Source organism: Staurois parvus, unplaced genomic scaffold (assembly GCF_062004578.1).
Source record: "Staurois parvus isolate SC_StPar_1 unplaced genomic scaffold, SC_StPar_1.0 ptg000031l, whole genome shotgun sequence".
NCBI lineage: Eukaryota > Metazoa > Chordata > Amphibia > Anura > Ranidae > Staurois > Staurois parvus.
This window is the reverse complement of record NW_028317827.1, coordinates 1,192,179-1,212,628: the sequence shown is the minus strand read 5'-3', so window position 1 is coordinate 1,212,628 and position 20,450 is coordinate 1,192,179. Positions and strand designations below refer to the sequence as shown.

At 39.5% G+C, this 20,450-nt stretch overlaps 1 protein-coding gene across 9 annotated transcripts in view; it reads right to left on the bottom strand.

The window, feature by feature from the left end:
• The window catches only part of FMNL2 (formin like 2), a 334,121-nt gene that overhangs the window by 9,511 nt on the left and 304,160 nt on the right, over positions 1–20,450 (bottom strand). For 3 of the 9 annotated variants that reach the window (XM_089659503.1, XM_089659543.1, XM_089659513.1), the window contains 2 exons: positions 19,787–19,885; positions 17,726–17,849 (listed from right to left, as the gene is read on the bottom strand). In XM_089659503.1, the coding sequence (XP_089515629.1) occupies positions 17,726–17,849; positions 19,787–19,885 (223 nt within the window). Of the gene's footprint in view, positions 1–4,532; positions 4,627–8,804; positions 8,942–17,725; positions 17,850–19,786; positions 19,886–20,450 lie in introns of all 9 variants that reach the window. The other 6 variants (XM_089659530.1, XM_089659557.1, XM_089659522.1 and 3 more) reach the window with 4 other exon arrangements.

The following is a 20,450-nucleotide window of genomic DNA, read 5'->3' as shown; positions in this document are numbered from 1 at the left end:
CAAATACCTTTTCTTATCAGCAGTTAGTGCAGTCCTGTGACGTCTATCAGTGTCCAGCAGAGCACTGGTTAAAGCCTGTAAGAGGAGTTTTTATTCTCCTCTGATTGTCCTATGAGACTGCAGGACTCCTGACCCTCTGTCTGGATAGCGCTGATTGGCCCTGTGCTGATCACATGCACTCTCCCAAAAATAAAAACAAATCTCTAGCAATACACACCAAACTGAGCATATGCAGCTTGCCCCCAAGGCTCTGGTCTATCAGCAGAGGGATTGGGGAGAGTAGAAGAAGGGGAGGATCAGAGAAGGCAAGATCAAACATCCTTTTTACAGAATGTAGATGATTAACCCCTTAGGTTCCACAGTGAGTATAACAAGCATGTTTTACTGCATATACAGATTGATTTTACTGTTGTGTGTTTAGTAACACTTTAAGATTGCTAGTAAACTGTAGGCCATTCTGGTGACACAAGCACATGTGCTGGTCTTCAGATAAATTCCTTCTTGCCTGAAGAAGACATAGTAATCTATACACAGGTTGTATAAACAGCATGGGCTCCTCCCTAAAGCTGGTCATACACTAGTAGAATGATAAATTATATATATATATATATTTATTTTAGTTTTTTTAGAAGGATCATTCAATTTTCTGATTGCTAGTGGAATAAATTCAACATTCCTTTTCAACCATAGTAAAGAAAATTTGAAGAAGCAGGAGGAAAACATTTTCTTGAACAAATTCTAAGAATGAATGTTTTTGCTCTGGAAAGTATATGGATTCCAAAAACGAATGTTAAAGAATGTTTAACTGCTTTCAAACATTTGTCAAGTCACCAAATGTACTGAGACTTTGTGTACGAACGTTCAAGAATTTGTTGGAAAATCTATTGTATGAACATTCTATTTGGAGTTTAAACTCTGCTATAACCCAGCTATACTTTAGTGTTTGTTCCTTTGAAAAGTTGAGGGGGGATGTATTGGACAGGAGGCATCATAGAAGGAGATGGCACACTCACAAACAGGGTTCCTTCAGAGGCTGCCAGGGGTTCCTTGAGCTGTGGCTGATTGACCTCTCTCCTGATGGTACCTACATAATTCCGAGTCTAGTGCCACTTGGCAGAGCCAGAAGCATGACACCAATGCTCTTTTTAGCTACCTGTAATGGTGACATCATTATCAACACTGTAAGGGCAGCATTTTCCCACTGATCACCAATGTAGAGGACATTCTTCCTTCTGATACCAATTCATTTTAGTTAGGGTTCCAAAAGAAAAAAACATATTTAATGGGTTTCCTCTGGACTAAAAAGGTTGAGAACGGCTGCTCTACAGACATCCCTGACATACCGGCCACACTTAAAGAGAAAGCAAATAGCAGTTATCTTGAAAAAAACAATCAGTCAAAATAGCTTCCTCATTGAGAAAGAAAGCAGGCAATGTGTGAAATGATTACATAAAATGTTCTAATGGCAAACTAAGTGAAGATCTTTTAAGGAAGAAATTTAAGCTAGATCTTATCTAATTAGATATTGTGGGATTTTAACTATTTTGTGATCTACTGCACACATATATAATAATTATCTTCTACATGCAGTACCAGTAAATAAACCTACATGAGCATGTCTAATTACAACCCAACTGCAGGTATTTCTGAAGTGTTTGCATCCCAATTAGTAATATTTTGCCACATTTCCAGCCCCACAATCATTAAGATGAGACGTTGGGGTTAATCACTTAAACAGAGATACAAAGCATAATTTAAATGCATTTGTAATGCACTATGATTGTGAAAAATATTGGGGGGATTTTTGTACATCCCAGGACACAGAGCATCTTTATATTCATAACAACAGGGTTATGCTGACACCTTCAGGTGATTGTACACTGGCCAAAAAAAGACAGGTAGTCCCCTGTGCTATATAACCCCTCCCTGTTAGGCCAGGTTCCAGTTTTTTAGCTTGTGTCTTCGGTGATGGTCATGGCTGTGCAGCTTTCTGCATGAAAATAGCTTCTCAACAGTTCAAGCTGGGATTAGGGGACTGGCATTATCTGAATCCATGTCCTATGGCTTTTCTATGCTCAAGGGAGTAGTAGTCAGACCCCACATGGTGCTGGGACGGCCTGTAATGTTTCTGGGTAGCACTGCACCTTGCATTAACAGGAACTTGTGTAATGATATATTGCCTTGTAGACTGGTAGGGTGGTCTACACTAATGCAATATATATTCCTTTGTTTCATACCTTCACATTTTCCAGCAGACCAAAAGGTCTACAAAGTGACAATTACTTAGATTCAGACAGACTATAACAATGCCAAAAGTGCATAATCAGTTACCAGTTGCATCGGGACCTGCAACTTATGGTGCTAAAGTAGTTCATAGCATATGGGGGGGGGGGGGGCTTTTTTCGCCTTGAGTGTTGAAGGACCTTGTCTCTGCATTGCCTCTATGTCTCACTATATCACCAGGACAGGAAGTGAGGGGAGTTCTTCCTAAAAGGAACACAGACACAAATAAAGAGGCCCTAACCCTTCTCATGCTATCCAACACTGATAAAAAGTGTCTGCCGTGGGGCTTTGTCATGACAATATACGTACAGACTTCCTTGATGATGCTTATAATTTGGTTTGTGGATTTTGGAGGTGTAATTAAAATAGATGACCTAAACAAGCTCTCATATTGCAACAACTAAAAGATAGGAATGATGACCATTCTAAAACTGTAGCATGGTTATAAAGAAACCAGATTCAGATGCTTTGAGCACCGTTTGCTAATGGCCAGCCCCCTAGTGGAGCTCCTCTGGCCATCACAGATTTCCCAGAGGCAGATATTTTTCTGTGCCTAGTTTTTGAGGGGATAATTGGCAGTCTATGGGAAGCTTAGCAGTTCAGGGTATAACTGACACTAAGACCATTGCAAGTATTAGTTTTTATTTAGCGAACATACATTATGGGTTACTATGGTTTAATGCAAAGGTGGCATCCAAATGTACTCTTGGGTAAAAGGAAGAACTGTCTGTGCTACCCACAACTAGTAAACTGTTCTTGTAATCAGCAATAAAAGATAGATCTAAATGGTTGCTATGGTAACTGTGACAGTTCCCTTGTCCATGTTTTACCTACCACTGACCTAGTAAAGCACAGTAAGGAATATATGAAGTGAGTGCACTTTAAAATCTATCAGGAAATGCTGTTCTAACTTACCCTGTCAATGGTGATATTAAAGAGTATGGGGCCCCAACACTTCACCTTTCTGATACAGTATGTGCCTGCTGTACCATGTACTTGTATGAAAAAGTATCCTGTTCTTTTTGTATTGCTTCCTTTGTGTGGAATCCTTGGTGTTCCTGACAGTCCCTCTGCTTTTCTATTAAAAACTGATCACACTAGGCATGGGAGCAAAGTGTGTCCAGTTCCCTAGCAGTGCTGAGAACTCAGCCTGCTTTCCTCCAATGATCAGACTTGTCCTGACATGCACAGCCCTTCACTGGGAAGACCAATGTCTTACTGTTTCTCCTTCCCCAGCTCTCTAAGCCCCTTATGCAGCTGAAAACAGATTATATCATCACTTATAAAAAAAAATATATATATATATTTTTTTTTTTTTTTGCTTTTTATTTCTATTTTAAACTAAATGGATTGTTTTTCAAGGTGAGGGTTCACATACACTTTAATAATGGACAAGAGTGGAGGGTACTTAAAAGCACACTTATGGACAATTATCCATGAACAGTCATTAGTCATGGCTAATACTGAAAGTGGCAGCTTTGGCCACGCAGAATGGGATGCAGTTTATTTGTAAAATCAGTTTGGAGAGGGTTGTTTCTGCTGTTTTGCTAAACCAAAATATAAGTTTTTTATAGTGTGACCTTTAAAAGCTTAAAAGATAAGTCAATGGACTCTTAAAGTGCACTCATTATCTACAAAAAAGGGAAATGGCCATTTCGTAAGAGGAGAACCATTTTTTTAGAAGTTACTTACATCACGGAAATGCTTTATGTGAAATAGTAAAACTGGCTATGTGCAAGTAGATTTTTGAATGATCGTTTGTTAGAACATTTGTATAAAAATTCTCAGTACATTCAGTGACTTGACAAATGTTTGCAAGTACTTAAATTTCATTCCATTTCCTTCTAACATTCGATTTTGAAATCAATGTAATTTCCGTAATGAAAACCACATACATTGTTAGAAATTGGTTTGCTTGAGAAAAAAAATCCATTTTGCTCCTTTAAACTTTCTTGTAACTGTGGTTGAAAAGAAATGTCGATTTGATCCGACTAACTATTAGAAAACTGAATGAATTTTCTTGAAATGAAAGATTTTGAACATAATTCTACTAGTAAATGGCCAGCTTAATTTTAATGAAACAATTGTAGGATGAAGTATTTTCTTTGAACTGGATGAACAGCTAACTTTTTCACGAATAATAAGCATGTCTACAAGATGGCCACCTCCAATTTGCATATTGACAGAAAAAGTTTTAACTGGTCTGGCATACAGAGAGAGGAGGAAACCAAGTAAAAAATAATGCTTGCCAGCTCTGTGTATCCTCCACCACCGGTGTGCTAGATGAATTCCTTACCCTCGAATGAACATTTGGAAATTTAGTGATATTATTCTTCTTTAGGGCTAAACAGAAGAAAACATAACATGATGGTTAATAAAAACATGAGTGAGTGGTGAAGATAGTCTGAGCTGAGAATTCAGTTCCTCAGATGGGTTAGCCACTGAAGCAGGAAGGAGAGAGGGCCAGCTAGGGCCAGGTTAAGCAGAGCAAGGCAGTGTATAAGATGAATGCCCTGTTAGCACAAGAAGCTTTGAATTATTGTTTTCAGAACTGTGACAGGTGTATAGGCAAGCTGCTTTGAAAAGTGGCTCCAGATAGATCATTAATATAGTAACAATGCCTGTTGAAGATTTTTACTTTGGTAGCAGAAAACAAAACGCTTTTCCGAGAAACAGAAACAACTGAGTACAAACTCACAAAAACACCTAGAATGCTTTAATATTCTATTTCTACATGTGCTGTTATGAGTTTGTACTTAATTACTAAAGGGTCAGCCCACCCTGAAATTTTAGTTTATGGTGTGCTAGAAGGTTAAGCCACCTATATTTTATATCTCCCTGGGACTTTATTGGTAAAATATCTGCACTTGAGTTCCTGGATCTGCACACCTGCTGTGGACATTATGAGGGGTTCCTGTTTTTTTTCTACTAGATATTTTATTCATTTTATAATCTAAGGAATGCAAAAGGAGATGGTGGTACTCAAAATCGGGAAGGAAACCCAAATTCCCTGACAGGAAGAGAGTCAGGAATTATTGCAGTGAGATCTTATTTTTGGAGAATTCAGGGCATACAAAGAAACCTTAGAGTCAAAGAGTCTTAGCCCACCAGGCATCACCTATAACTTTTGGGTGGTATGACCCTTTAAAATTCAATGGAAAAGTGTTGTCTACAATAAGTAAGATCAGCACATGCTACTATATACATTTTTTCTAGTTTTGAGACAATGTAAGAGTTTAGATATATGACCCTAAAAACAAAAATTGTGTATATTAGTTAAATGACCAATTGAGGCATTCACAAATTCAGATAACTCCTGACAGCAATGTCTGTTGTGATCGACGGTGAACATAAATGGTATTGTCCCAAAACTGAAAAAACTGAGAAATACAAATGTGTGGAGGAGAAAGAATTTCATGCTTAGAATGCAGTCATTTCTCATGCAAATATGACATGCAGTCATGTGTTAGAAAATACAGAGAGGAACTAAAGTTAAGTAAAAAGGAACATTCATGTATGGTCACAAAACAGAGTAAACATTTTTGGCAACACATGGAGGTCAAAAGGAAATTACACAAAATATAGTTTGGCTTTGATCACTTTAATCAGTGTACATTCTTGTTTTTTTCCTATGGGAGCTGAGAGGCCACATTGGTTGTTATTTTTTGGCTTTTTTTTTTTTACATTTTGTGTAGTAAAACAAGACCATGGCCTAACAATTCAATAGCAACCAGTAACATTACAGATGTGGCAAAAAGAACTTAAAGCCAAATTCAACTTCGAGTTTAAAGCAACTTAATTCTTTTCAGGTGCATTAATATTATTATTGTTATGACACAGGTTTTATAAAACGCCAACAGTTTACGCAAAGCTTTACAAAATTAAGGGAGACAGTACAGTTAAAATGCAAATCAATACAAAAGGTTTCAGAAGACCCTGCCCATTACAGCTTACAATCTAAAAGGGAGGGAGGTGCATCAAAACTAAAAAGGTGTACAAAGTGTTGCAGTTCATGTCTTTTATAAGACAGCCACAGCCTGAGCAGAAAAGCCAGTCCCCTGCCAGCATGCTGCAGAGAAGGACCCTTGCTCTTACTGTGGAAGCAGTCATCTCTTTGCGGAGCTCCAACACAACCACTGCTAAGTCAGACCTTTAGCTTTGCAATCAGCAGTGTTCCCTTCTGATTGGGAAGCTCTAACATCTAATTTAGCAGGGGGCATTCCTACTGGCCCATTACTATTCCTATTGGTTAAGAAGTAGCCTCACTGGTCAATAGAAAAGTGCATGAGACAGGAATGGGTGGGCAAGTTTTGGCACTATCAGTAAGTGCTGAAACTATACCTTTCAGAATGGCTTGAAATTTGGTCATAACATGATGTTTACAAGGCCAATGAAGGTATAAACACATCTAGAAGCCCATACTTCATACCTGTCACAGTTTCCCCCCACCCTCCCACCAGCCAAATCTCTTTAATGTTGATTTGTCACTAAAAACATTTAAAATGTTGAAGACTGAATTACTGAACAATAGTGACGTGCTGACCAAAGTGTTTCTTTATTCTGACAGGCTGAAACACATAAACCATTGGGGATACAGACTGGCTCTGACTAGCACTACCTTGTGAAATTATTATATTGGAGGTCATATGTAATCAACATCATCAGGTGTGCATGTAGATATCTCCAGCAAATCTAACATCTCCACCTAGCTTGATGACTTGGTAGCCACTCCCCACCTGATATGTTGCTATCTCTAAGGAAGTCTAATTGGGATTCAATGAACCAGCTGGGAAGTGGCTATGACATCATCATACTAGGCAGAGACATTGTATCCACCAGAGACACAGACTTGTGTGGATGCTATAGTAGAGGAAGGTATATACCTACATGCATGCCCCTTGATGATGATTACATGTGAGTGGCTATACTTATTTTTTTACTAAAATACAATATCTGCAGTGAGCACTATGGAGTTTGTCTATATTTCTCTATGAGCTATACCAGTACAAGTAGAGAGAAGGGTAACCAGTAAAGCTGAATAGAGAAGTGTCTAAATGGAAGACATGTCGCTTCACCTACTTATTTTACATGAGTTGTTTTTGACCTCTTATACTTGAAGTCCACCATAGAAGGTGGGAGCAGATCTGAAGACCACAAGGTGTTGCTGAGCTGTGCACAGAAGATCTGCATTTGGCACTTTATAGAGAAGTGATGCTTTCCTCATTTTTGATCAAAGAATTTTGGATTTGGAAAAATGTACACTTTGTGGACTGGAGAGAGTTGGTTATTATTAGTATTTAGGGAAACCAATATTTATATTTTGTGTTTATTCCTGTATATATTTTTTGCATACATATATATTTTTCACACACAAAATGTTTTGTTTTGTTTTGATGTATGTGCACATATATGTATGCTTTTGACATATTTTTGGTCATTTAGCTAGATAGAAGGTGGTACTATTATCTCGTATTATATTGATCTGTGGGGAGCACTGTTATGGTTGTGTTAGCAGTTCCAGTAATTATATTTGAGACACAGGTGGGATTCTGTATAGCAGCACAGGGACATTTGTCTAATATTACATTGCAGGCTCATATTTTTTTTTAGTTTTGGATAGAGTGTAGAAGAAATAGAATGCCTGTCAGTTTTTATTGCTGTCTGTGCCTCCGTTACGGAGATTCATCCTCTTTATTTGTCCTGTTTACCATTATCATTGAAAGTGAAAGTTAAAAAAAAAAAATCACACATTTTGGGTTGTCCCCAGAAAAGTAATAGAAGGAAAATCTTCAAAAAGAGACACTAATTCTGGTGATCCCGAAGAATTCCCTTAATTTGCAGGGATTTCCTCTCACTTCCTGTTTGGCTAAGGGACAGGAAGTGAAGGGAAACCTCTGCAGATGGTGGAAAAAAATCTAACAGGGATTATAACCCTCCCTTACTCTATCCAAAATGAAAAAAAAGTTTATTCTATAGTTCTACTTTAAGGACTAACATTTTACATTCTCCTTACACCTTGTACTTTGGAGCCAGTCCTGGTTAGGTAGGAGTATTCAGTGAGGTCCATCCTCTGGCCATAGATGTTTAAATAGATTAAAATAAAACCTTCAATCTTGTCCAGGGACGGTGCTTCCAATGTTCAAACACTGTTTAAATGTCATCAAGCCAATTTAATTTTCGGTGTAATTTCCCTCAAATGCATAAATGACATGTCAATGAAAATGGCATATTTGACAAAATACCAATGAGCACAATCTTGGATGCATTAAGACTCCCTTGTCACATTAACCCTTCTCATCTCACAGTGCTCACAAACCTAACAAACTAATCTTTATGTAGCTGATCAGTTTGTTGTATGACTCATGCACAACAGGTAGAAGACAAGATGGAGGAGAGAAGGTTCAGCTGATGGCATGCAATGAGATGGCAAATATCACAACTCCACAGGGAAAGCAGGCAAGGAAACCCACTCCGATATCTGTGGCAAGGTTTAAATAAGAAAAGAGTATTGGAAAACCTACAGCAACCTTTTTGTGTTAAGAGCATCAGGTGAGAGAGAATTTTTTTTAGTAATGGAATTCCTCATTGAGAACGGGGTCGCAGAAAAACCGTGAGCTGCGCTTGGCTGTTCGTGCGGTAAATGGCACTGTCTTCAGCACTGCATGGGAAATAACAGCCAAACAAGACAAACAACAGATTAAGAAGCCAAGATCTACTGCATTAGTATGCTGGTTAGTGTTCTGCTGAGGCAATAGACTTTACAATGCTTCAAAGACAAGGCCAGCTTTTGTGAGCCCAGAAGATCAAAGCTTTGTAGAGATTAATCAGAGCAAGTAACATGTCACATAGACACTAGTTAATGAAAAGACAAATAATAGCAATGATACCAGAATAACAGTATTTTCTAGCAGATAATGTTGAACATCCAGAATCCCAAGAACTGTTGAAATCCTGCCTCATAGACCAAACTTTGAAATACTCAGAGGGTGCAAAGAGCAATGATTATAATGTGTGGTCACCCATTCCAACCAATCAGACTTCAGATAGGGTCAGAGCAATATAATATCTATCACATAATGCATTGTACGCATTGCTTCTTACTTAGTTATAGAAACCCAAGACTATAGCTGGGAAGTCAAATTTTAGCTCACTTTTCCCAATCGTTCCATTTTGGTAGATATAGTTGAAGATTCTGGGACCCGAACCAAAGATTCACCAAAATATAGCTAGGATGGGTCTTGACATCCCATCCTTTGGATTTAAAGAAAAATTCCAAGGAAACCGCCAAATTCACTAATAATGCTCAGTTTAAACCTACAGTATTTTCTCTGTTTTACCTGCCAAAGCTTAGTTTCCAAAGTTTCTGCAAAAGCTGGGAGAGCAATTTCCAGCAAAAAAATTGGAACTTTGCAGGCTTCCCTTGAGTGGCAATTCCAATGGTGACTTTTGTACTGCTCCCTGCCTGGTGGGGATAATATGTAGGGCTGTCCTGCATAAACATCATCAAAGAAGCAAGCACTCTATAATACAATGAAAAACAAATTAGGCCAGGAAGTACATGTTGCAAGGCGAAATGAAATGACTATGCAACATATTTGCCCTTATATTAATTGCCTTTATTTGCATTTAATAGTGCTGTCTTTGATGATTTTAATTAGAGCTTCCCCAAAGCTATGCACTTGTTTTAACTGTACAGACCTTAAAAGGTATATGTGTTGGGTTTTTTGCTAAATGTCTTGCAGAAACTGGGACAAGGCAACTGTGGCCAAGCTTTTGTAGTTTTGACTGGCCCTTAAGCCCTGTACACACGATGAGAATATCGGACGAACGATCGCCCGTTTTTTTTCGTCTGCTAGTCTCAAATCGAAAGTGAAAAAGGTTATTAAAGATACGAAAATTCTCCTATGAAAGAAAATAATTTCGAAAGTGATGTCATGTATTGTATTTTCGGACGACTATTGTACTGATTAAACGAAAATCGTACGATCTGGTGTCGTACGAGAAAAATTTTTGCGCTTGTCTCTTCGGATATTGTCGCACAAATTGTCTTGATCGGCTCTCGAAAGCTGTGTACTAACGATCTGATTATCAGACGATCGGTCCTCGTACGAAAATTTTCGTACAATATTCTATTCTACTGTGTACGGGGCAATACTGTGAAATACATACCGTACTTCTGCCAGTCAGGAGGAGCTTGCTGCTATTTCTTGCTTTCTAAATGTTGATTTCTAGGTTAGCATGGCTGGGTCAGCACTCTGTCCACTGGTCAGAAGTGACAAATGCACTGTCTACTGAGCAAACTAGAGGCAGATAGATGGCATAGAAAGCTGAATTACTTACTCCGGAAACAAGTATGTCATCTGCCTGCCTCTGCTGCATGGTAGATGTGTGTAAATATTAAGACTTGCTGCATGGAATTTCAAATAAATGGCAGATAAAATGTCTACATATACAATGCCAGCTGAGTATTTAGATGTCTTCCTGGAATTTTGCTTTAAGATTTTGGAAGGTATAGATTGCTTAATGATTCTGAATTATAATGCCAGATTTACGTAGCAAACAGCAAATACAATGCAATAACTACAGGTTCCCCACATTAAGTAATCAGTTTCAGTGCACTTAAATCAGACACGGGGAATTTTGATTGGTTGCTATGGGTTCCGACACTCCTTGGCCACTGCACTTTATTACAAAAGCCCAAATATGAGTCATATATGGACATGTGTCTGAGAGAAGAACTTTGTGTGATTGATTAACTAAAGGCAAATAGACTGTGCACTTTGCAAGTGCAGTTTCACTCTTTAAGTGCAATTGGTTCAGAATTTAGTAAATGAGGTAAAGCTTCACTTTACAAAAAATACCCAGCCACATGAAAGGAAATTAAAAAAAACATATTTGCTTGCACATGATTGAATCAGACGTTTGTAGAGCTTCCCCTCGTTTACTAAGCTCTGGAGCAACTGTACTTGCAGAATCAGACCCTTCCATTCACTCTCTAAGCTGCCTAAGAAATATAAAAAAAAGACACTGGCTTGCAACACAGAAATGTCCTTTACACTCTTCCATTCCTGATATCCAATCTTTTTGACATGATTTAAAAATCCATTAAGAGCGAATGTCATAATGGGCTTTTCAGGTGAGTCCCTTCTGGGCTTTTAACATGTTTGAAAGCAGAACTGTCTGTATTACCATACAGCAACCAACTGAAAACAAATATTCATTCATCTTCTGTAATCTTACAGTGCAAGTCAAAAACACATTGGCTGCTGTTAGGCTACACAGGCAGTTTTTGAGGCCCGATGTATCTTCCAATTTAATTTTTAGAAGCACTTTGGGGCTAAACTACACAGGAGAGTTTAATTGCTTTCTACTGAGAGAGTTAACCACTTGCTGACAGTCACTTCACTGGGCTAGGGCTACACAGAAGATTTTTAGTAAGTCAACCATTCTACAAAAATTGCTAGCAACCCATTGCTAGAAGTGGCAAATGGTTGCAAAGCAAAATGAGTAAGCAACTTCCTATGAAGTAAGCTACATAAATTGCATGTAGCTGCAATCAGTCTTCATGCTGATGAATGGTACTAGGAAAGTAGTTAAATAGTAACAAGAGATTAAAAAGGTTTGTGTAGTTTAGCACTTTGGAGTGTATCCCTGTACTGGGAGGAACATGGAAGCAACCATTGCTGACTTCCTAAAGCTAGCTGTCTTTGATTTACATACTTTGGGTAAGTGACCCGAAGCAAGCATGCATCCTTGTACTAAAGTCGGTCACAGATGATGCAATTTTCTTTCCTGCAACCCGTGAAATCACTCAATTCCCCCATCAATACAGTCAGTGTTAATAGGGAAATCCCTCCCGCGGAGCTATAGTGTTTTGACCTGATGGGGTGAACACCGTGCTTGTTGCTGGCAACTATAGCCACTGGCAACACAGTGGGTATAGAAGAGAATCCACCCCTTTAAAATATTCACATTTTGCTGCTTTGCAGCCTGAATCGGAGACAGACATAGTTTTTGTTTTATCCAGCTGCATTTACTCAGTGCAACTTATAACATCCAAGTTAAATATATAACACCAACATGTCAGAAAAAGTTTTAAAAAATTTTCAAAAACAGAATCACTGAGTTGGAAAAAGGATGACCACCCTCCTAAAATGACTTGTAAACTCAATCAGATGTAGCTAATCACCTTCTCAATGGCACAAAAGCCATTTGACTTTCAACTGTGATCAGCTGTGGTCATTTTGATTCGCTCAGCATGAATAGAGCTTTGCTGGAGCATTTCAGTCCATGGTAGTGCAACTGAAGAAAACGATCAACTATGGGTGGCAAGGCACTGTCAAAAAATCTCTGGGATAAAGCTGTGGACAGGCACAAGTCAGGAGATGGATACAAAAAAATTTCAAAGCCTTTATCAATGCCTAGAAGCACAGTGTCACAAGTCTATTATTAAGACGTGGAAGGTATTTGGTACAACACAGACCCTCCCCAGATCAGGACATCGCTCCAAACTGTATGAAAGAGCCAGGAGGAAACTGGTCAGAGAGGCTACCAAGAGGCCTACAGCAACTCTGAAGCAGTTGCAGGAATTTATAACAAAGAGTGGTCATTGTGTGCATGTGACAACAATATCACACATTCTCCACAAATGTGGCTTGTATGGGAGGGTTGAAATAAAAAAGCCACTCCTCAAGAAAGGCCACATGCAGTCACCACTGAGCTTTGCCAAAACACGCCTTGAAGATTCTGAGGCCACATGGAAAAAGGTGTTCTGGTCAGATGAGACTAAAATTGAATTACTTGGCCTCAACACTAAACGATATATCTGGCAGAAATCCAATATAGCTCACCATCCAAATAACATCATTCCTACAGTAAAGCATGAAGGCGGTAATATCCTGGTATGGGGGTGTTTCTCTGCAGCAGGGTCTCGAGCAGGGGCGAACTGAAAACTCATGGGGCCCCCGGGCAATAGTGGATCATGGGGCCCTCTTGTCCTTGCCCAAACTCAAAAAAGCCTATGAAAAAGGTACCAGGGGCATCTCATGGGGCCCCCTACTGACCCCGGGCCCTCGGGCAGTGCCCGAGTTTCCAAATAGTCAGTCCGCCCCTGGTCTCAAGCATTTGTCAGGATAGGCGGAAAAATGGATAGGGCAAAATGCCATCAAATTCTTGAGGAAAATCTTCTGCCCTCTGCTAGTTTAACTGAACTTGAGCAGTTCTGCAAAGAAAATTGGACAAATAGTGCAAAGTCTAGATGTGCAAAGTTAGTAGAGAAATATCCCAACAGACTAAAGGTTGTAATTAAAGCAAAAGGTGGTTCAATGAAATACTGACACAAGTAGGTTATCCTTTTTCTAACTCAGCGATTCTGTTTTTGATTTTTCTTTTCTGGCATGGTGGTGTTATATCTGTCACTTTTATGTTTTAAATTGCACAGTGATTCTGTTTTTGCTTTTTCTTTTCTGGCATGGTGGTGTTATATCTTTCACTTTTATGTTTTAAGTTGCACTGAGTCAATACAGCTGGATAAAACAAAAACTGTGTCTGTCTTCATTGCAGGCTTCAACAAAATGTGATTATTTTAAAAGGGGGATTATTTTTTTCTATACTTACTGTAATTTCATTAAAAATCCGACAGGCTGGTTGTACCCAAGTCGTACAACAATCGACTTCGGTACAATCAGCCTGCCCATAGATGGTTAAAATCTCGGCTGTTCCCTGTTGAACTAGCCGAGATTTGAACCCTTCTATGGCCAACTTTAGTCAGCAATGCAAAAGTATTGAAGACCATTGAATCAGCATGGAAAGAGGGAAACTAGCAATTTTAAAAAGAGACCTCAACAATGGCGATCTACATGTTCCCTCAGTACAGGTTCCTTTAAAAAAATGTCCATGTTCAGGAGTCCTATGTGTCCTATAATGGCTCCTATTGATAGGTCAGCAAAAACAGTTCAAGCACAAAATTGCTAATGTAACCGTTCTTTCACTTTACATTCTAATGATTATGCTTCAGCATGGACACTCTTATCCATACAAAGCCAAGGGCTCTATGGTAGGTGCTTTTACATGTTGCACCCAGCAGAAATAAGGAAGCTGCCATAGTGCCCTTGTTTTTAAAAGGTACAGGGTGTGGACTGGCATCCTATTCCTAGCTTCACTATCTGGTGAGTCACTGACCTGGGACAAAGGATGTAGCTGAGGTCTGAGCCTTCACCCTGCATGTATCTTTCAGGTCAGTGACTCAGTAGGTATGATATTGAAGAAAATAATCTAGCAATGGCAGCTCTCACATTTTAGGTTCACTTCAAAGAAAACTATAACAGTTGCATTAAATGGAAGGTTCTAGTGCATACTTACATGTTCCTGAACTGCCAAAGCAAATACTGACATAATGAGAGTCAGAGAATAGACACGCTCCTGCCCCATCCCATATCACAATGACTGGATCTCTTGGTAGGACAATTAAAGTCTTCGCAATGCATTTCAGGATGTAGGCGGGTGTCTATGCAATGACTTTAAGGAAGTCAATATCTGTATAGCAGCTCAGGAGGCCCTTTAATAATGACTCTTAGGCAAAAATTGGTTTAATATTATTGCAATTTTTACTTAAAAAACATTTGTATTAAATGCAGGATTGTTTACAATGCCCTGACAGGTTTGACATTATAAGCCAGAGGAGTATATCTAATAAACAAAGTGCTAGGCGCTGTCAAGGTACCCATATGCATGTATGTCTGTGTGATAGTTGTGCGACTTTTCATTTGAGTGATATACACTGGAAATGGAAAGAGATAGTTGTCGGTCATGCAAAAAAGGAACAAGATGAAACATCTCTTCAGATCTCTTTTCAAGATCTTGCATGTCTACATTGAGCTATTGTACTTTGTCAGGAAACAGATCCATACCTTAGGTAGCCAATATGTGAAGCTGAGTTTATTTGCTTACATATGGATGGGACTCTGCAGACCCCTTTTAAAGGTATATTACTTTGGTTTAGTGAATATGTACCTACAAGTACTGGTGAGGGAATTGGGCCCAGGCACTGTGTATTTCATACTACAACAGGGCCAGATGGATGAGGCTTTCCAAGCCATGGTGAAAAGCTCCTTTAATGTTTCCCAGACACTGTCTCAATTATATATCCTATTAAGAACTCATTGCACTCTACTTAGACTCCATAGAATGGGTATCTTCTCTGATCCCTATGCTGCAAATGTAGTAGAAAAAGCAGGGACCTGATTCACTTATCATGGCAATGTTTCAAATCAATGTGCTCTTGGACCCTAATTGTTGTCTACTGGGTATTCTAAACAAGGTGATACCTGAAGAAGTGCTAACATGTGCCCTCTTTCAGGCCCATAAATTAATCCTGCAGTTGTTAAAATCTCCTTATCCACCCTCTCTTCCTCTTGGATAACAGAGGTTGGGTAAATTTGAAAAACTATGGGCGTCCTGGCTCAGTACAATGGGTCTTGGACAAATGAGATTGCTGCAATGCTTAGGAGAACAGTAGGAAGGATGGTTCTGAAGTTTGTTTTATTGTATCTGGGAGCCTTAGCTCTTTCAAGAAGACTACTGTACCCTCCATGAGACTGTGAATGCTTGCAGATGTCTTGGACATGTCTCTCTTCTTTTATTGTGTATGTACATACCCGCCCTGGAATGCAGCAAACTGTTCAATAAAGAATCTTTCTGATTAAAAAAACAAAAAAACAGGACTAGGTCTTTCTAAAAGTGCAAGCTATCTCCTTGACAGTAGTGATTGGCTCCCAAATTCTGCTGTCCCTCACAATCTACAAAGTGGCATACATTGAATTAACCTGATGATAAAGTACTCATGTGTTTGGCTGGCTCACCATTGTCGTATGACAATTCTGAGTGCATATGGGTACCATTACAGTTCCTTGCTAAAACTTTTCATGAGACATATAAGCAGATGACAGACCATTGAGAAAGCTTTCTGTTAGTGTAATTCATAGAGAAGCAAGATTCAGTTATCCCCCAGAGTGATTGGAGGAGAAAGCAGGGCTTGGGCATGCATAATTCCGCTGCCTCTACTTCTACAGGATTGCATGTTATTGGCTGCAGTGCTGAGAAGTTCCACAACCTGCAGTCTTCTATGCACTAAAAAGCAGTAAGCTGGCTTTCATCCTAACAAACTACACTGGACTAGTAAAAGAAGAACATAAATCAAAGCAGTACCTGATAAGAACCCCGGGTAATTGGTAATAGCTGATGCATGAAACATCATACAGTGAAATTGTTGGTAATTTGATCAACATAGGAAATCATCAGACGTATTTACCAAAATAAAGTAAAAGCTAAATGTAGTATCTTAAAGCAACCAATCAGAATTTATCTTTTACTAATGTGTAAATCAAAATCTAATTGGCTGCTCTAAGATCTCCACCCATATTGTGTGCTAAAGCCCGACTCCAGCCAAAACATTTTTTTAGCTTTGAATTAAGGGCGGATGGGATAGCACCATTTTTTGGTTCTGATTTGTGGTGTGTCACTGATTTTCCCTGATATCCTGTTGCATGGGAAGTGAGAAATCTCTCCAGTGAGAACCTCCTTCAGGTTCTTTTTACTTTCTGTGCCTTTTTGACATTGAAAACTTCTCCTTTCATTTCTAGTCTTGCTGTCACAGAGACAGAAAGTGAGGTGACATCTCCCCTGTAGGGTCACTGATTGCAATAACAATATAAAGAGTTTGAGGTTTTGCGCTCTTTGCGATAGTTACATTGGATCAGCTTGGACCAATATAACTATGCATATACCATATCTGTGGGATCCCTCTATGAGCTGGAAATCTCTGTAGTAGGCACAGCTACTTCAGTGATGTCCACTTGCTTCCAGGTCCCGTACCGAGCAGCTGCCCTGCTGTATTATGCACACAGGAAGTCGGATACAGCACCATTCAGAAAATGCTTTGCATTTTCTCAATGAATGCAAAGCATTCTCTGATTGGACATGGTGGAAAGGTGGGGCAGTCATGAACGGTGTAAAAATGCCAAACCTGGAATTCTTCTTTAAGTAGATGTTCTTCCCACATCTTTCCAGAACCAATAAAATAACGTTTGGCTGGAGCTGGGTGTAAGATCCAAATAAATCACCTGGACCTATCCATATGAACTAATAACAGCTAAGGGTTCTTTTGCCTCAAATGCTTACCATGTTGATATTTTCTGGGTGGACAGTTTATACAACTTTTAGACTTGAAAAACCTTTTCTACTCAATTCTTAACTAACCCACTGCCTGGTTGTGACACATGACATTCAAAACTGCAACACTCTTTGCACAAATCGAACTGTGCAATGCTGGTGTAATCTACCTATACAATACCATGTACCAAATCAACAGTCTGTCTAAAACAACATCACATGATTGATCAGGACATGAAAAGCCAGGCCAATAGATAGCAGGAATGGCTCTTACCTGTGATTATATCCTCAATGGCTCCATCTTTGCCTTCATAAACATGTCTATTATCTTTAACTTGTCTCCTCCTCAGCTCTGCTATTAACTCCTGCTGCTGACGTTTAGATTTATGTGAAGGAGACTGCAAGAAAGCAATGTAATGGATTATTCTAGACAATGTAAAACATGCTGAAAATTGTAGCAATTAAATATTTGGATCAAGAAGCTTAAATTTTACTTTATGCAAGGAAAGGAAAATGGGTGGACAAGCAGATTTATTATGCAGAAGAGACATGCTTTTTCTCTTCGGCATTAAAACTACTTACCTGTCTGTGCATGTGTAGCTCACTGCACGAATTTGGCAATGCCAAAGCTGCCAGAACTCCCGAGGGAGTGGCGTCATCTCGGCCCAGCCAATGGCAGCGGCCAGTGATCAAGACCAAAAAGCTGGCCGTCCGAAAATGTCTCACTGGATTGAAGGTAAGTATAGTTCCCTTTTAAAGTGCATGCAAAGCAAAAATGTTTTTTAATCATCTTGGATCAAGTATAAAATTATATATAAACCCGTTCTTTTTTTGTGTCATCCATGTCTCAGTGAGGAGATTTCTCTTCACTTCCTGTCCATTAAACACAACAGGAAATGGGAAGAAATCTCTCCAAAGTGAGGGAAATCCCACTTAGCTGTCTCTGGGACAGGTGTTCCTATTGGAAGATTTCCCCTCCATTCTTATTCTAATGACAACTCCAAATGTTGGATTTCTCATCACTTTCTGTATTGGCAGCCATGGTCATAGGGACAAACAGAGAACGTGAATTTCCCGAGAGGAGACACAGACTGCAATAAAAATCTATCCGTGGTTCTAAGTTCTCGTTCACACAAGTGATTACATCCATGCCCCGTACAAGACTGTGTTTTACCAGCACGGGCATGCACAGGTGTTCCATGTATCTCTGTGCAGGCAGTCCCTTTCATGTCTATTGTGATGTAGTGGCTGCATGGACACAACCGCTGCTCCCAATGTGACATCCGTGTAGGTGCAGGTGCGTACCCACACCCAAATGATTGTCATATTGGGACACAGCAACTGTGCCCCTGCAGCCGCTGTGTCCTAATAGACATGAATAGGACTCCCTGAACAGAGATGCATGGAACATCTACATCACCATGTGGGTAAAATATGGCCCTGTATGTGGCATGGATGTAATCACCCCATATGAACAAGGTCTAACCCTTCATCATTCTAGCCAATCTTTTTTTTTTAAAGTTGTGGCTTTAGGTACAAATTAAAGTCATAATCTGTACGTAAGTACATTGTGTTTGCTAATGTAAAATCGTAACTTTTTTTCTATGCTAAATAATATTTTTTTCATGACTATACCATGTTATTGATGGCAATGTTTTCTATACAAAATTGTAGCCACTACAGGGTGTATCTATCTTTGCAGCAGACAAAAAAATCCACATTCTAGCTGAACAAATGCTATCAATTTAATACTGTATCTAAGGTGTATGTTTGAATTGCCTTTTCCTTATGCGGGTCTTAAAATGGTTGTAAAGGTTCATTTTTTTTCTTTAAAATAACAAACATGTCATACTTACTTGCTCTGTGGTTATGCAGAGAAGCCCTGATCTTCCTCTTCTTGGTTCCCCCGCTGGCGCTTCTAGCCCCTCTTCCTTGCTGAGTGCCTCCAGAGCAAGCTGCTTGTTATGGGGGTACTCATGCGTGCTCGCTCCCGAGTCGCCTCTGTATGGCTATGGGACACACAGGGCATGGCTCAGTCCCACCCTTCGCTCCCTCCTCACTGGCTGTGATTGGCAGCAGCGGAAGCCATTGTGTCTCAGCCAATGAGGAGAGACCTGGAAGAGCCTTGGCTCCCATGCACATCACTGGATCAGGATCAGGCTCAGGTAAGTATTAGAGGAGCTATGGGGGAACTGCACACTGAAGATTTTTTACCTTCATACATAGAAAGCAGGAAGGTAAAAAACCTTCAGCCTTTACAACCACTTTACATTCAGAAGAGCTGGTGAACAATAAAACAGGCACAAGCTTTTCTAGCTGATAAATAGAGTGGAACCTTTTGATCTTGTTGGTCCATCATGGCTTCTTGTTCTAGGAGTTTCTCCATGAGGGCCTGTTCCTGTTTTTTTCTCAGTTCGTTCTCCTCATCTGCTAGCTAAGAGACAGAAAACAAAAGAAAATTTAGAATAACCTACCATAAGTAGTAGAATTTTAACACAAGAAACCCTGTCCAATAATCATAGAGAACACATCGAAATATACAGAATACTCCCAAAAAATAAAGGGTACGATTCTACGATTCTTTTTCTTCCTTCACCACCTCCTATTGCCATACTAACTATGCCAATAAACATTAAAGCTGATTTTGCAGACACATATAAAGGACACAAAATCACTGAAACATTATTTTATTCCTATTTTATTAATGCTGGCAGTGTAAGTACCTGAATTTGACTTGGTAGCTGCCTACTTTAGTCTCTGTCTCTGCACAGCAGAGCTCAGACTATGGGAGGTACAAGCAGCACAACAGGCCAGTCAGCTGTACTGCAGTGCAAGGAGCATGCTGATAGGAGGAGAAAGCTGACAGAAAGATGAGATCATCATTGTGCTGCTTCTCCATTCACTGACCAGTCACAGATTAGTGGTGATGAATAAACCTGTAAGAATGACCCAACTATAGCAGAGAAAAGGTCATCTGCCCATTCAGACAGGGTTGTGCT